The sequence below is a fragment of the Ascaphus truei genome, chromosome 1, assembly GCF_040206685.1.
Source record: "Ascaphus truei isolate aAscTru1 chromosome 1, aAscTru1.hap1, whole genome shotgun sequence".
NCBI lineage: Eukaryota > Metazoa > Chordata > Amphibia > Anura > Ascaphidae > Ascaphus > Ascaphus truei.
This window is the reverse complement of record NC_134483.1, coordinates 435,311,721-435,329,208: the sequence shown is the minus strand read 5'-3', so window position 1 is coordinate 435,329,208 and position 17,488 is coordinate 435,311,721. Positions and strand designations below refer to the sequence as shown.

General features: G+C 46.4%; 1 protein-coding gene across 3 annotated transcripts in view; it reads left to right on the top strand.

Moving 5' to 3' along the window:
- The first annotated feature begins 8,448 nt into the window (after positions 1 to 8,448).
- The window catches only part of INTU (inturned planar cell polarity protein), a 123,572-nt gene continuing 114,532 nt past the window's right edge, over positions 8,449 to 17,488 (top strand). For 2 of the 3 annotated variants that reach the window (XM_075615573.1, XM_075615553.1), the window contains exon 1: positions 15,880 to 16,434. In XM_075615573.1, the coding sequence (XP_075471688.1) occupies positions 16,304 to 16,434 (131 nt within the window). In that variant the 5' untranslated portion in view covers positions 15,880 to 16,303. Of the gene's footprint in view, positions 8,927 to 15,879; positions 16,435 to 17,488 lie in introns of those variants that run through there. The other variant, XM_075615563.1, reaches the window with a different exon arrangement.

Here is a 17,488-nt window from a genome sequence, read left to right as displayed (position 1 = left end):
CGGTCAGCGGAAAATATGAAGGTGAGGGGGTTGAGCAATGAAGATTACCCCATCGATGGGATTGTGAGCGTTCAACTGGAGATACTTCAGTTGAATACCGGCAAGAAACATCCCATGCAGGTGGAGGCAATGGTGTGCCCAAAGCCTCAAGGACAGTGTCAGTACCCGGTCATCTTAGGAACGAATACGGATATAGTGCGAGCCGTAATCAGAGCCTACTTGAAAGAGACTAATGAATTGCCAATGGCCAATCCACTCCTGGACCCTGTACTGAGTGAGGAGTGTAACAGAGTATATGTCTTAGAGCGTCACGGGGACCTCTACAATCGTCAACGCGGACTGACGACCATTTCCCCAGGAGGAGTGCAACGCCTGGCCGTCTGGTGCTGTTATCCGGATCGAGATGAGACCGATCATCTGTTCTCTCTGGAGAGTGACCCTGAGGAAGAGATCCAGAGAGGGTATAGGGTAATACCTGAAGTGAGAGAGTGGACGACCCGAATTCCTCTACGAACCTACATGTATGTTCAAAATATCTCTCCATTTCCAATGGACATTGATGTAGGACAAAGTCTGGGCAGCATATATCCCGTCAGCCCGGTAGAAACAGTGCCCCAGGTGAGCGCCGCTGCAGTGGGTGAGCAGTTAGCCGATCTGGACTTCAACTTCGGAGACTCGACGCTGCCAACTGAGTGGAAGGATCGACTGACGGTCAAGCTGAATAAAAGGACGGTATTCTCCACCAGCGAGATGTATGTGGGCCGCAGTCGCAGCGCCCAACACACCATTAGGCTGAGTGACGCCACTCCGTTCCGTGAACGCTCTCGTCGCATCGCCCCCAGGGATGTGGATGATGTAAGGAACGTACTGAAGGAAATGGAGACCGCTGGGATACTGACAGAGTCGCGGAGTCCTTATGCATCACCCATAGTGGTGGTAAGGAAGAAGAATGGATCTGTAAGATTGTGCATCGATTATTGAACTCTGAATAATCGTACGGTACCCGATCAATACAATCTCCCTCGCATTGAAGAAATCCTGAATGCTCTAAACGGGAGCCAATGGTTTAGTGTGCTCGACTTGCGATCTGGGTACTACCAGGTAACTATGAGTGAAGAGGATCAGGAAAAGACGGCCTTCGTCTGCCCTCTGGGCTTCTACCAATTTACGCGTATGCCCCAAGGTATATGTGGAGCTCCTGCTACCTTCCAGCGACTGATGGAGAAAACAATAGGGGACATGAACCCTCGGGAGTGACTTGTCTACCTGGACGACATCATTGTCTTCGGGAAGACCCTGGAAGAGCACGAAGAGAGGCTGCTGAAGGTGATAGACCGTCTTGGAGACGAAGGATTGAAGTTATCCCTCGACAAGTGTCGGTTTTGTCACACCTCGGTGACCTATGTGGGACACATCGTGTCTGCTCAAGGGATTGCTACCGATCCCGCCAAAGTAGAAGCGGTAGTAAACTGGCCGCGTCCCGAGAATGTCATGGAACTGCGATCTTTCCTCGGTTTCTGTGGGTATTACCGTCGCTTCGTGGAAGGGTACTCTAGTCGAGCTAAACCCCTGAACAATCTGTTGAAGATATACCCTGAAGATACCGGAAGGAAGGCCACGTCGGCCCGTCAACCTTTTGGCGATAAGTGGACGCCCGAATGTGAACGGGCCTTCCTGAACTTGAAGAAAAGCCTGACTGAAGCGCCAGTGCTCACGTATGCTGACCCAGAACAACCATATGTCCTGCATGTGGATGCCAGTCTCAATGGACTGGGCGCTGTCCTGCATCAGAAGCACCCCGAGGGTCTTCGGCCTGTAGCCTACATCAGCCGCAGTCTGACACCCAGTGAACAGAAATACACGGTACACAAGCTAGAGTTCCTGGCTCTCAAATGGGCGATCACAGAGAAACTTCATGACTACCTCTATGGTGTTACGTTTGAGGTAAGGACAGATAACAATCCCCTCACATACATCAATACTTCCGCCAAGTTGGATGCAGCAGGGCACCGATGGTTGGCAACCCTGTGTAACTACAGGTTCTCTCTGAAGTACAAGCTGGGGCCTTTGAACATTGGAGCTGATGCTCTATCACGACGACCAGGATTAAGTGCTACTCCCGACGATGATGAATGGGAAGAGATCCCTGGACCTGGGATGCGAGCAATGTGTAGCATAGCGGCCGTCATCAATGATCGGGTGACCTTCTCCGAACTACGAGTTGCAGATTCGTTAGGGTGCCAGTCGCAGGCGATCCCCGCCGCCTACTGCGATCCCGAGGGAATGAACATAACCCATGACAAAGTCATAAGATGGAAAGACTTAGTGGACTATCAAATAAGAGACCCAGTAATCAGCATCATTCGGCAAGCTGTTCAAAGAAAAAATTCCACTCTATTGAAGAGTGCCCCCCGAGACCTGGTCGCGTTACTAATGCGTGAGGTGGACAAATTCGAGATAGACAATTGTTTGCTCTATAGGGTAGTCCAATATCATAACCACCCTGATAGGCGACAACTGGTTCTACCCCAGAACTTGAGATATATGGTGTTGAAGTCTCTACATGATGAACACGGACACCTCGGTGTAGAGAAGACTTTTGGGCTAGTCCGAGACCGGTTCTTCTGGCCCAAGATGCGGGAAGCGGTAGAGCAACACTGCCGCCGCTGTTCCCGGTGCGTTCAACGCAAGACTTTGCCTACCAGAGCAGCTCCCATGGCCCATCTCAAGAGTTCTGGTCCAATGGACCTGGTGTGTATGGACTTTCTGTGTATTGAACCTGATAGCCGAGGAATCTGTAACGTGCTGGTCATCACGGACCATTACACCCGATATGCGCAGGCCTTCCCCACAAAAGACCAGAAGGCCATCACAGTCGCAAAAATTCTATGGGAGAAGTTCTTCGTTCGTTACGGTCTCCCAAACCGACTTCACTCCGACCAAGGGCGGGATTTTGAGAGTACTCTGATCCGAGAATTACTTAAAATGTTGAACATCGCCAAATCCCGGACGACTCCGTACCACCCCGAAGGAGATGCTTTGCCTGAATGATTCAACAGGACCCTGTTGGACATGCTTGGAACCCTGAAGGGTGCGCAGAAAACAGAATGGAGTCGTCATGTAGAAGCTTTGGTACACGCGTACAACTGTACTCGCCATGAGTCCACTGGATTCTCCCCATACTTTCTCATGTTTGGGCGGGAGGCAAGACTCCCAGTAGATGTGCGTCTTCGAGTATCAACGGATGGGATACTCAATGCTACCCATTTCAAGTATGTGCAAAGGCTAAAGGACAGTCTGCAGCAAGCTTACCAACAGGCTGAGAAGTCTACAGCTAAACTGAATGCTGGCAATAAGAGACGATATGACAATAAGGTCAAGTATCGAGAGTTACGTCCTGGGGATGCTGTGTTGCTTCGTAATCTGGGAGTCCCCGGAAAACATAAACTGGCGGACCGGTGGAGAGATGGCGTATATGAGGTAGAGTCACAGATGCCTGGCCTCCCGGTCTATCGCATCAAAGACACAGACTGCCGGGTAAAGGTTTGGCATCGTAATCACCTTCTCCCCATTCCCCAAGTGGCAGACGAAGAAGAAGAAATACAGGCCATGCCGCTCAACGGTGAGTCCGATCTATCAGAGGTGGGTCAAGAGACTGTAAATAACGAGACCCCCTCTGAAACTCCTGAAGACCCTATGGAGGGACCCTCTCAAAGGGACTATTCCACAGAAGGGGCATCTCCCGGAGGAGCTACGGGTAAGGGGCCCCGTAGGCCAATGCCTACTAAGGTGGCACCAACAGGCCAGCCTTTGGATCCACAGAGCCCGTGCTTTGTGCCTAACAGAGACTGTTCAGAGACATTTCTCCCCTCAAGGGAAGAGGCTGAGCCTCAGGACTGCACTTATTACTCCCCAGAGGGAGTTGCTGAAGAACAGCTCCGTAGGAACCAAAGAGTCAGGTACCCTCCAAATCGGGTAACCTATGATCAAATTGGGGCACCCCATTATGAGGCTCAGCAGTGGTCTCGGAGCAAAATCCAATCTGTGATTGTGATGCTCACGGAGTTGTGCAATATTGTTTAGAGTTGTGCATGTGCTAAGTTATATGATCTACTGCATTTTTATTATATAATTTCTGTACGGGTTGAGTTATGTATCCCAAGTGAGGTCGTTGGGGTTTTTCACCAGGGGGAGGATGTAGCCAGGTCCCCTCCTTGTTCTAGATGACCCCCCTCCTTCCAGAACGCACAGCCGCCGCGCGCGAGGGAGTGAGGGGGCAGGTGCGCGTTACCTGTGAGTTGCGGCCGGTTGCTAGGGACGCGAGCAGGCCGGTTGCCGGGGACGTGGGCGGGCCAGTTGCCGGGGACGCGATCGGGCCTTTGCTAAGGCCGCGGTCGCATCGCGAGGGTCCCGGCGGCTCGGGAAGCAGGGAGCCGCAATTGCTAGGTTGGCGCATGCGCAAAAGACATGCGTGCGAGGCCCCCGCAAGAGAGAATAGCTCCCGAGAGTAGCAGCCCCCAGGGTGCACAGGGGCAGAGCCACATGACTCCAGGGAGCCAATAGGGCTACAGTATCTCCCCAGGAGGGAGATAGATACATTTTCGCGGGTTTGCAGCTACGCAGTCAGTGAGGACCAGGACACGTTAGGGGAAGGAGGTGAGTGCAGGGGTGAGTGACCCACTGCATTAGGCCAGCAGCCCCCTAGGTCCCAGTTAGGTCCTGAGACACTGTTTAGCTTGTGGTGCTATAGGGACATGCCCTAGAAAGGGACACTGCCCCATTAGCTATTTGGATAGTCAGGGACACAGCGCTGAAGCCGTGCAGCCCTGCGAGGTGGGTTCTGGGCTTAGAACGCCATCAAAGACCCTGAGACAAAGGTGATATTATCCACGCTGGAATTCACCCAACGCGGTGTGGAGGACGACGTCGGATCGGGCGGAATCCCTGACGTAGTCTGCGGAACCCGGGGTGGGAGCCCCGGGCAGGTATCAATCTTCAAGTGCACCAACAATCATACATTATACTCACTTGGTACCGGTGGCTGCGCAGTAACACATATCATCTCACCTAAAGAGTGCGGGACATATTGTGTGGGGTCATTGGACACGGGGTGGGATCACCCGGTGTAGGGGGAAGCGTCCTGCGAGACGCAAGAGTCTGTGTCCCCTCTAGAGAGGGACACCCGTTATTACTGTATGTTGATGTTATATGGTTCATGTGAGCACAAGTAAACAGGTATTGGTTATCATACATATGGTGTACTGATTATTTGCAGGTGGTTCCTATGTTAGGGTTATTCTACATACTCATAGAATCCTACATAGGTGGAGGCGCTGAAACAAAGAAACGTTCCAGAGGATTCACCCCAGGCTCTCACTAGCGGAGGCTCTGCCTCCTGTGAGCCTGACAGGTATACGCTCCACACCTAGTAACAATATATGTTCTACGCACCCACACTATATATGCGATTGGGTGGGGTGGAATACCCGTTACATATGTGTATATTATTTTGTATTCACAATCAACAAGGTTGTATGTATGTATCATTTTATATATATAGCGTCAACAGTACACGAAGAGCTTACAATTTAAGTGGTATATTGGGAGACTTGCAACTTACAAACTTCATAGAAGATTTGGCACATCTCTACTTAGCAATAATACTTCAGAGGTATCTTATACAGGAAGGGCCTAAACAAGAATGCTGCAGCAGGGGGCAAACATGGGAATAGTCTGAGGGTGACCTAAGCAGAAATAGGCTGACAAATACACCCAGGGAGTGAATAATAAAGGCTTTCCACCTAACCTATTACTTTTGTCAGCAGAATGTACCCTGAGAAAATTAACACATTTAACAATTAGATGTTAAGCCCATGTAGTTTGCAAAGGTTAAAGGTCACATTCCAATGAAAATATTTGAGATTTTACTCAGGATTATATGGTATATTGAAACGCAAAAGCTTAGAAGTCAAGAAGGCGTTGCAGGCTGAAAACCCAGACTAACAAAACACAGAACCCCAGTAAGCTCTTTTTGGGAACCCCTGAGCACCCACAAAATATATATATATATGTATATGTGTCAAAATGGAGTGCTATTGAGCGTGGCAAATGTATACAACAGACGACAGAGAAGCCCAATGCTACATCCAACATGACAGAAACACACAGTAAAATACTTATATATTCTCTTGAAGTAGGGTCATTTAGTTTAACCCTTTGGCCAAAGCGTTGTAAGCATGCGAGCCACGTCAAGGCAGACACCTGTTCGCAAGTCCTAACACTACCAGATAAAATACTAATATACCTCTATTAGGATTAAAATTCTCATTTACCTCTATTAGGAGGGAGAAAGACCACAGTGGGTCTATATCCAGCAGAATGAGGAACTTGCAAACTAGGGAAGTGGGGAGGGGCGGGCTTAAAACCTGGGGAGGGGTGGAGGTTAGTGGCGACACATTACCATGATTCTCAGTATGAGCCAGATCTCCAATGTTAAAGCCGCCCATGATTCACATTAAGAAGGATATATCACACAGGAGCCATGCACATGGCAGAACAGTAGATAAGACAAGAACTCTTCATGTACAGGATGCAAAGCAATACTGAAACTGTTCAGAAAACGGTAACATCCTTTCTTAAACACCTGAGCCACAAAAACACATCACTGGACCTTATCATAGATGCAATCCAATTATGCAGGTTTCTCAACTCCAGTCCTCAAGACTTCCCCCAACAGGTCATGTGTTAAGGATATCCCTGGTGAACACAAATTGAAGCGCAAATAAAATCAGTAATATGTGAATTCTCCTCAGTGCTGCTAATGAATAACTGTCTCTAGAACCGTGTGATAAGAGTGAACAAAGCGCAAATCGATGAATGGTGAAATAAAGTGTTTAAAGAACAGTAATATATACAGTCCTTAAAAATAGTGTCAAAAAGGTATGGTAAAATAAATGTTACACTCACTGAGGGATGTCCAATGGATGACTGGAAACACCACTAGAAATTCTCAAAGTGAAAAAAAAAAAACATACTGTAGGTAACAAATTCACGTTCCCAGTCTTGTGTGTTAAGGCACACTGAAAGCTCGCAGGACAGAATAACACTCCAAACTGGGTGTGTTAAGGCACACTGAAAGCTCGCAGGACAGAATAACACTCCAAACTGGGTGTGTTAAGGCACACTGAAAGCTCGCAGGACAGAATAACACTCCAAACTGGGTGTGTTAAGGCACACTGAAAGCTCGCAGGACAGAATAACACTCCAAACTGGGTGTGTTAAGGCACACTGAAAGCTCGCAGGACAGAATAACACTCCAAACTGGGTGTGTTAAGGCACACTGAAAGCTCGCAGGACAGAATAACACCCCAAACTGGGTGTGTTAAGGCACACTGAAAGCTCGCAGGACAGAATAACACCCCAAACTGGGTGTGTTAAGGCACACTGAAAGCTCGCAGGACAGAATAACACTCCAAACTGGGTGTGTTAAGGCACACTGAAAGCTCGCAGGACAGAATAACACTCCAAACTGGGTGTGTTAAGGCACACTGAAAGCTCGCAGGACAGAATAACACCCCAAACTGGGTGTGTTAAGGCACACTGAAAGCTCGCAGGACAGAATAACACTCCAAACTGGGTGTGTTAAGGCACACTGAAAGCTCGCAGGACAGAATAACACTCCAAACTGGGTGTGTTAAGGCACACTGAAAGCTCGCAGGACAGAATAACACTCCAAACTGGGTGTGTTAAGGCACACTGAAAGCTCGCAGGACAGAATAACACCCCAAACTGGCGGTGCCCGATAGTCTCTCCTTGCAGTGCCTCAAGACCTCCGTCAGCCGCAGATTCTTCCGATATCGGCGCCGGGGACTTCCGCATGTGCGCGCGTGCACCTATACGGTGTCTCTAGGAAGGATATCCCTGCCTCCGCACAGGTGGCTGTCTTTGACTGAGCCATTGATTGAGCCACCTGTGCTGAAGCAGGGATATCCTGAAAACCTGACCTGTTGGGGTTTGGCTTATGGACTGACATTAATTTGACAATACATGTATCATGTATACCCTGCTGTTTTATTGCACATGTAATAGTGAATGTAATTACATATTATAGTTAAAGTCTTACTATAATATTTAATTTCATTCACTGTTACATACTTTTACTGTAAAACTATTTACATATCTACATAAAATATATTTGCAAGAAGGTAATACCATCCACAGCTTTTACATCCACTCACAATCACTTTCTAATAAGAGCAGTTAATATCCTGCTGGTTGCATCTCCATGGTTAGTCCCCGGGACCTTCTGCTCTGGTGTTTCATTCCCTGCTGGTTTCAGCAGTGTGTGTTCATAGTGCTACTTTTCTGGTGCCTGACGTCTGTGGGATGAATGAAGAGTGGGAGGGCTGAAGTTGTAGCAGGATCAGAAGTAGCTGGGAGACAGGAGAGAGGGATATGGCAGAGTTTCACCGCTCTCCTGGTGCAGCTAGCACTTCAAACAGAATCCCTCAAGGAGAAGGGGCCAGGGGACCTCTGCCTCACTGCAGCCACTCACTCTCTGGTGAAGCTGGACTGAAAGATGGGACAGAGAGGGGACGGCATTACAAGGGGATGAGTAAAGCCCAGAAGACATTGAAGACCTCCCACAAGTCACCTTCATATCATTTCAGCGTTTCTCAGAATGGTACCATGATTTCCTTCCATCCACCAAGATTCCCTGGATGAGAGCATGGAGGCACAAACCGGGTGGACACCTGGGTGTTATGTGTGGTGACTGCTGACTAAGTCCACCTTTGCTACCACCTTGCTATGAAACAGGCTAATGCCTGCAGGGGATAATGTTTAAAGTTGGGAGTCACATTATCCCAAGAGCTGTCACCAAGAACTTGGAGGACTTGGACTCGGTGCAGAGCATCCTGTTGCACAGGTTAGTGGGGGAGGGGGGGCTGCCTTCCTCGCCTGTCATGTGACACATGCAGGGACCCCTGTCTCTGTCATTGGAAGGTAAGTCAGCGGAGACGAAGGGAAATGTCTGCAGTGATGCTTGTACCACTATGTTTTCTAGTAGCTACTTGTTATCATGATTTTTGTTTGTCCTTTCCATAATTTATTTGACTGTGGTAGGGATTGACTGCTGATTTGCATCCTTTCTTTTTGTACTGTTGTACTTGCCTTTGATATTTTACAGTCAAGAAAATATATTTACTAAGTTACAAGAATATTATAGGTCTCCAGCACATGTGCTACAAACTGAATAGGTATTTATTGGCTTGCTACCCATGACCCAGTCCCCCTGAGTTGATCATTAGATTACAATTCTTGGCAGAACGCTTACCAGAGGATATTGCTGTTTCTTAGCTTGTGATACAGTATGATTCATGATAAAGCCCAAATGTCTGTATTTTCAAACTTTGGTCACATTAGACTGGGAGACCTTTAATGTTTCTTTCATGGTTTGTAGAGAGAATTTCCAAGTTCTTCTTGGTTGCTGATTTTAAACGATCTCAATGAGACACGGATACTTTGGGTTGCCTGAACCCCATAGGGATAGGGCATATCTGATTTTTTTCTAAGTGAAAGATGTTTTAGCGACTTAAAAAATAATAATCTAAATAACTCCTACATTAGCAGCTCTTGTACTCACCCATGGAGAAAAACATGCATCCATGTCACATTTGGAGATACTGATGGGTGATATAAAAACCTCAAATGGCTGATGCTGCTCATGGACTCACCCCCTGTACAGTATGTGCTTTTAAATCAACCATCACAGTGTCACAGCCTGGCTCATTGTCCATGCTTCTTAACCCCTTGGTTGAGGGCAATATACCTTTTTTTTTATATAAGGAACACTGGATTTCCTGTTGGTTTAAACATGGTCAATAGAGTAAAATGTTGCTTTCATGCTTACAGGTACAAGGATTTTTGTTAAGGCTTTCTTTATGAACTTCACATCACTGCTTTTCCCTATTAGCAGGTGATTGGTTGAGATCTGATTCTTGATTGACTAGAGTTGGTCGGGAAACCTTCTTTTGATAAATTAGTGGAAGCAAAATGCTTTGTGATCGACATGGGTATTTTTGCAAGTTCGTGCCCTTTTGATTGACTGATGGTATTGAAATATTTTGGAGAGGGGGGCGTTAAAAGAACTTACTGTACAGCCGCTAATACACGGTTTATTTTTTTGGACACAGAAAAGGATACAAAAGACTAACCGTGTCAAGAGTGACCTGTTTGCTATTTGCAAAAAAAAAAAAACAACACACACACACACACACACACACACACACACACACACACACACACACCTTGGTTTGGATGAGATATTGAGGTTAGCTTGTATCAGGGTTGCTGGTATAGGAGAAAGCAAATGATTTAAAACAGGAACATGCAAGATCCAAAGTTTGGGGTACTGCAACATCCCCCCCCCCCCCCCCAAAAAATAACCTTTCTCAAAAGGGATTGTAATGTAATACTCTTTAAAAAAAATGTTAAATGATTTTTCACTAGCTATGCTCGTTTTACTTTAAGTTTAATTAACAGTTTTTTTTACATGTTTTTAAATATATTAAAATAACCTTTTAATGTCTTCATAATAACCAAATGCTATGGTGCATTTTTCTGATCCTTGCTTCACCTTTTTAGTGATAAGACTGTTTGTAAACTGTTTTATAGACAGGTACATTGTTTATCTAGATTTGTTGCCCTTTGAGAAGGAGCAGCTCAGTGAGTAAAGATACTGACTGTAAACAATGACACTGAGTTTTTTTTTTTTTTAAATCAGGGGAAACTGGAGCAATTCCCGGTGTCAGCTCCTTGTGACCTTGGGCAAGTCACTTTATCTCCCTGTGCCTCGGGCACCAAAAACATAGATTGTAAGCTCCATGGGGCAGGGACTGTAACAATCTTATGTGCTGCATAATGTGTGCTATACTGTAATTGAGAGAAAAGCACTATACTGTATAAAAGAAAGTTGTTGTTATTAAATAAATTGTTGTTTGGCTAATGATAGCATCTTAAATTAGTTTCCTTTTGATTTAAGAGATTAGGGGAAATAAAACAAATTATTAGATAATCCTAGAATTAAACTGACCAGAAGAAAATAGAAATGTATCAATTTTTACACAGGAAAAAGATAAGTGAAAATGTTACTATATAGATCATTGAATCTGTGTAAAAAAAAAGGCAATTATATTGACGTGTTAAAATAACTTTTCTGCTGGTGTGTGGGAATAGCCCTTTAAAAGTTCTTCCCACATTTTGGAGCTTAATTCTATATCCGCTGAAGTGGCTGATCGATTCGTTTTCAGATGAAATTCCTTCAATGGGAGATTATTGGCCACTTTGGCATATATAGATGTAGGCCTTTATTCTGTCGAGTGTGATAGTGCTGATTCAGTGCAATCACACAGAGTCCCATTCAAATCAATAGTGATTTCCGTGTGATAGTGGTGGATTGGCATTATCGTATGTTACAGAATAAGGGCCGATTTAGATCTTCAAAAATCATGGGAGTTATCTACTAAAAAGTCTCAAAGCTACAAAATCATTGACAAAACTTGAGCAAAACCAAAACTGTGCCGTATTTATCAAAACAAAAAAACTAATTATATCCCTTGGGACCTTTTGATTTGAAACATCTGGAGCAATGTCAAAGACTTGGGGCACTTTTGCCGCCGGAAGACTTTGTTTTTTGGTAGCAGTATAGGGACTACTGTAAACTGTATGTTAACTGTTTCATAAGCACTTTGATATTCCTCTCTCCCCCCTCTCCTCCTCTTCCCACATCTCCCCTCCTCCTCTCTCCCCCATCTCCACTCTCCTTCCCCCCTCATCTCTTCCCATCCTTCCTCCTCTCCTTCCCCCCCTTCCTCCTGTTCCCCCTTACTCTTCTCTTTCCCCCTCCTCCGCTTACGCTTCTCTTTCCCTTACTCCTCCTTCCCCCCTCATCTCTTCCCATCCTTCCTCCGCTCCTTCCCCCTCTTCCTCTCTCCCTCCTCCTCTCTTCCGCGACTCCTCTCTCCCCCTTCCTCCTCTCTTCCGCCGTTCCTCTTTTCTCCCTTCTTCCCCCATACCCCCTCTCTTCTGCCCCTCCTCTCTTCCCTCCCTTCTTCCCCCATCCCTCTCTTCCTCCCCTCTCCCCTCGCTCCTCCCTTCCTCCTCTCTCCCCCTCTTCCTACTCTCCTCCCCCTTCCTACTCTCTTCCCCCCTTCCTTCTCCTTCTCTCTTCCCCCTTCCTTGTCTCTTCCCCAACTTCCTCCTCTCTCTTCCCCTTCCTCGTCTCTTCTCCACTTCCTCATCTCTTCCCCCCATCCTTCTCCTACTCTCTTCCCCTTCCTACCTCCTCTCTTCCCCCCGCCTTCTACTCTCTCCCCCCTGCTCTCTTCCCCCTTCTTCACTTGCCCCTTTTCTCCTTTCTCTCCTCCTCCACCCCTTCACCCCCTTCCTCCTCTCTTCTCAACTCCTCTCTTCCGCTCCTCCTCTCTCCCCTCTCTTGTCCCCCTCCTCTCTCCCTTACCTCTCTCCCCCCCCTTTCCGCCTCTCTCCCTTCCCCTTATTCCTCTCCCCCTTCCTTCTCTCTTACCCCTTCCTCATCCTCCTCTCTTCCTACTCTCCCCCTTCCTCCTCTCTTCCCCCCCTTCCCCCTTCTCTTCTCCCCTCTACCTCCTCCCCCTCCCTCCTCTTACTCCCTTTCTTCCTCCTCTATTCCCGCTTTCTTTCTCCTCCTCCTCCATTCCCTCTCTTCCCACCTTCCTCATCTCTTCTCCTCTATTCCCCCTCTCATCCCCTTCCTTTTCTCTCCTCCCCAATTCTCCTCTCTATCCCCTATATTCCACCCTTCCTCCTCTCTTACCCCTCCTCCTCTCTTCCCTCCCCCCCTTTATCCTCACCTTCCTCCTCTCTTCCCATCTTCCTCCTCTCTTCTCCCTTCCTCTTCTCTTCCCCCTTCCTACTCTCTTCCCCCTTTCTCCTATATTCCACCCTTCCTCCTCCCTCTTCTCTTCCCCCTTCCTACTCTCTTCCCCCTTTCTCCTATATTCCACCCTTCCTCCTCTCTCCCCCCTTTTTGTCCTCACCTTCCTCCTCTCTTCTCCCTTCCTCCTCTCTTCCGCCCTTCCTCTTATCTTCCCCTTCCTCCTCTCTTCCCCTCTTTTCCTCCTTTATTCCCCTCTTCCTCCCCCCTTCCTCCTATTGTCCTCCTTTATTCCCTCCCTCCTTCCTCTCCCCTTTCTCCTCTTTCCATCTTCCTCTTCTCCCGCTACCTCCTCTCCCCATCCTCGACTCTTACCCCCTTTCTCATCTCTTCCCTCTTTCTTCCTCCTTCTCTAGTCCCCCTCTTCCTCCTTCTCTAGTCACCCTCTTCCTCATCTCTTCCCCCCTTCCTTCTCTCCTCCCCCTTCCTCCTCTCTTCCCCACTTCCTCCTCTCTTCCCCCCTTCCTTCTCTCTTCCCCTTCCTCCTCCTCTTTCCCCCCATTCCTCTCCCCCCCCCCCCCCCCCTCCAGGCTACAAATCTCCATAGACTTCAATAGGGATTTTAGTTTGAAAATGGCATGAATGGGCGATTTGGCGTATATATAGACTCAGGTGGTGTGGGAGAGAGGAGAACAGAAGTGAAGATAGAACAAGCTGAATATTGAAACCATTAATGTATTTTGAGACCTAACCAAAATAAAAGGGAAAGGTAGATAGAGATATGATCAAAGTACGGGTATAGAGCTCATGACCTTTTCTATCTGTGCTTGTTTGGTATGCAATGTACATCTCTCTGTAACCCCACTGTATCGTGCTGCCGAACATATTGCCGCTTTACAAAAACAATCATAATAGACACTATTGTATTGTATGTCTTTATTTATATAGCGCCATTAATGTACATAGCGCTTCACAGTAGTAATACACGTGGTAATCAAATAAATAATAGATAATATAAATAACAGGTCATGGGAATAAGTGCATCAGACATAAAAGTAACATTAAGGAAAAGGAGTCCCTGCTCCGAGGAGCTTACAGTCTAATTGGTAGGTAGGGAGAACGTACAGAGACAGTAGGAGGGAATTCAGGTAAGTGTGTCTGCAGGGGGCCAAGCTATATGTATCATGTGTCCAGTATAATCCACAGTGCTATTCATATGCTTCTTTAAGCAAGTGTGTCTTAAGGTGGGTCTTAAAGGTGGATAGAGAGGGTGCTAGTCGGGTATTGAGGGGAAGGGCATTCCAGAGGTGTGGGGCAGTAAGTGAGAAAGGTTTAAGGCGGGAGAGGGCTTTAGATACAAAGGGGGTAGCGAGAAGACATCCTTGAGAGGAACGCAAGAGTCTGGATGGTGCATAACGAGAAATTAGGGCTGAGATGTAAGGAGGAGCAGAAGAGTGTAAAGCTTTAAAAGTGAGGAGGAGAATTGAGTGTGAGATGCGGGATTTGATCGGAAGCCAGGAGAGGGATTTCAGGACAAAGTTGGTAGCAAAGGAGGCTTTTTTTAAATAAAAATCTGTGCTGCTCTTGACCACCACATCAATTACAATCCAGTTTACATTTAGAACAAAATACAATCTGACTGTCTGTCAGTTTCACTTTATTTGAAAGAAAACAGAGTTTGGTGATTTTAGCAAGTCTTTTTTTTTTACTGCCTACAGTGTTCAACTTGTGTTTTCTTACCCACTGGGTTATGCGGTACATTTGGTAGCGTTAGAGTTAGGCCAAGGTGAGGGTGATGAAGTCGCCATTACCCTAGCGACAAAACGCGTAAGGGAGATTAACGCTCTTTTGGCTGTACCAGGCACCTATTCTATTGGTTCATCTGCTATCACGGAAAGGGGCTGCGGAACTAAAGTTTGTGTGCCGCTGTACCGTGGGACCGTTGTGTGGACGCACACCATCGGATGGAACCCGGCTGCGAGACGCAGCTGATCGTGTTACTTCTAGTCACAAGAACCGAGCCCCATACCGGCAGACGCAAGACAGGAGGCTGCTTACTTATGTCCATTGTGCAAGTCCTAGAGAATTGTTGTAAGGGACCTGATTTTACCACGTTTAATAAAACCTTATACCATTTACACTATGGAGCCCGCTCTGTCCCTTTATACTGTATATACACAACCAGTGCTTTTTTTCCTACAAAATATACACATTTATTTGAATTTCAACATCGTGTCAAAGCTATCCTATTATTTTTGTAAATAATAATTATTACGTTCTAATTCTTTTATAAAACATATACTGTACACACGTTTCACAATAATGCAATCAAAGTTACCACGTGGTCTATGAAAAGAGCTTCAGGAACTGCAAAGCCCTGTACTGTATGTAACGAATGTAGCGTGTCTTACCATTTATCATATTTTGTTTGGCTCCCTCTTTTTTTTTTTTCGTTATGTTTTGGTCTGTTTACCTCTTTCTTTCTCTCTTTCTTTCTCTCCCTGTAGCCTTTTTTTCTGCCATCATTCCTATATTGCTTCACAGGTCTTTCACGTTTTCCTTTCATTTCTGTTACTGCTCCTTATCTCCCTCCCTCATTTCTCTTGTATTTTATTTGTCATGCCCTCTCTTTTCCTCTCATGTCTTTCTTTTCTTTTATTCTCTTTTGTGTTCTCCTTCCTGTTTTCTTTATTTCCTCCCATCCCCTCTTTTTCTACCTTCCTTTCTCATTTCTACCTTTTTTTATTTTTTTTTCATTTTCTTTCAACCTCTCTGCCATCTCTCCCTTGCTGTCTCTCTGTCACTTTTAAACCGGTGCACACAGAGCACCCTGGGAGTGGTGGTCCAGCTTAGCAGCCCTGTGCATAACGTTGTATCAGAAGCAGAACTACAACTCCCAAGAAGCCCCTGCGATGCAAAGATCATATGATGTCCTTCAACCAATCAAGTTGGACCAAACTCAGAAAGAGGCAGGTCAATGAACGTACTGTACCTGTGTCTGTTGCTACAACTGCCTGGGATTTGATCAGGCGAAGTCGCTGCTCCTGCCTGGAGAGTTGGCAAGAGTGACTGAGTGTGTGTCATTGTGCTAGTAACTGCTGGGTCTGCACGGTTCTGTGCTAGTGTGTATCTCTTTTACTGTGTCTCATAGTGTGTTTTACATGTTGTGTTATTTTCTTTTCTTCTGTTGTTAGTGTGTGTATGTGTGTTATTATGTAGCAGGGACACAAGCAGGTGTGCAACTGTGTTATGTTCACATGACAAGTGTCAGCTCCTGTCCCCTCTCTCCTAGTGTGTTGCTGTACAGTTGTGTAATATGAGGTAGAGGTGTGTGTGTGTGTTATATATGTGTATATATATATAGTCCCTACTCCAGTCCAGTGTCAGGACATGGATGTCAGAAGGGACACGACTCCCCAGGCGGAGGAGATGGAGGATGAGGAGGGAGGTGGTGGATGGGACAAGCAGTCTGCAGACACCCGCTCATCATCCTACACCGACTGCAGCAGCTGCTGCTCAAGGTAACAGGGATCATCTGTCAGGCTAGTGATACTGTGAGCGCGTCATGCAGGCGCCCAGGAGCTGCCCCTCAGGTGTTAACCTCTGTGACAGGAAGATGTTCTAGTTCAGTGGTTTCCAACCTTGATTTTGTTTAAGGAAACCTATAATTATATTGTGAAATTCTTCAGAACCCCAACTCTAATAGCATATCTGAGATCAGATGCATTGTAAGGAACCCCAACCCTCTCTAATAGCGTGTCTGAGACCAGATATATTGTAAGGAACCCCAACCCTCTCTAATAGCGCACCTGAGATCAGATATATTGTAAGGAACCCCAACCCTCTCTAATAGCGCTTCTGAGATCAGATGCATTGTTAATTCTATATTCGGTATGATTTTCAAATGACCTCAAAATGCCACAGAAACTTTTTAGGGATGCCTGTGGAACACTGGTTGAAAAGCACTGCCCTAGTGTCTACATGACTGATCAGTGTAGTGTTTGTCATGACCAACATCTAAAGACTGATAATGGCACTATTTGTCAAAAAGTTGTAACAAATGGTTGTTTAATTTTTTTACCTTTTCTGGATAACTGCAAGTCATTCAGACCTCTTAGGATGTGCTAATAGAATTATAAGTTGCTTCCACAAATATAAGGACGAGGATCACGTGACTATTAGTCCTAGGGAAGTATTGTCTCGTTTTAAGTTGATATATTTAATGGGGCATCATGAGAATTCTCTATAGATATAGGCCTAACAGAGCAGGGGGTGCTAACTTTTTGTCCTGCGCCCTCCCCCCCCTTCCTCACCTTATATCCAGCGTTAAATGACGCTGCTGGGTCATGTGACACTGTGATGTCATTTGACACCGTGGCGACGCGTCACACCAGTCGTCTCAATCAAGGTAAGGGAAGTTGCAGAGGCCTCACGCGATCCCCCGGCATTTAATTTAAATGCCTTGGGGAAGAGCGCAGGGCCTCTGCAACCGATGCGCCCCCCTCAGAAAAATCTCGCACCCCTGTAATAGACAATACAGAGATTTCAAAAGCTCACTGTATTCATGTCATGGAA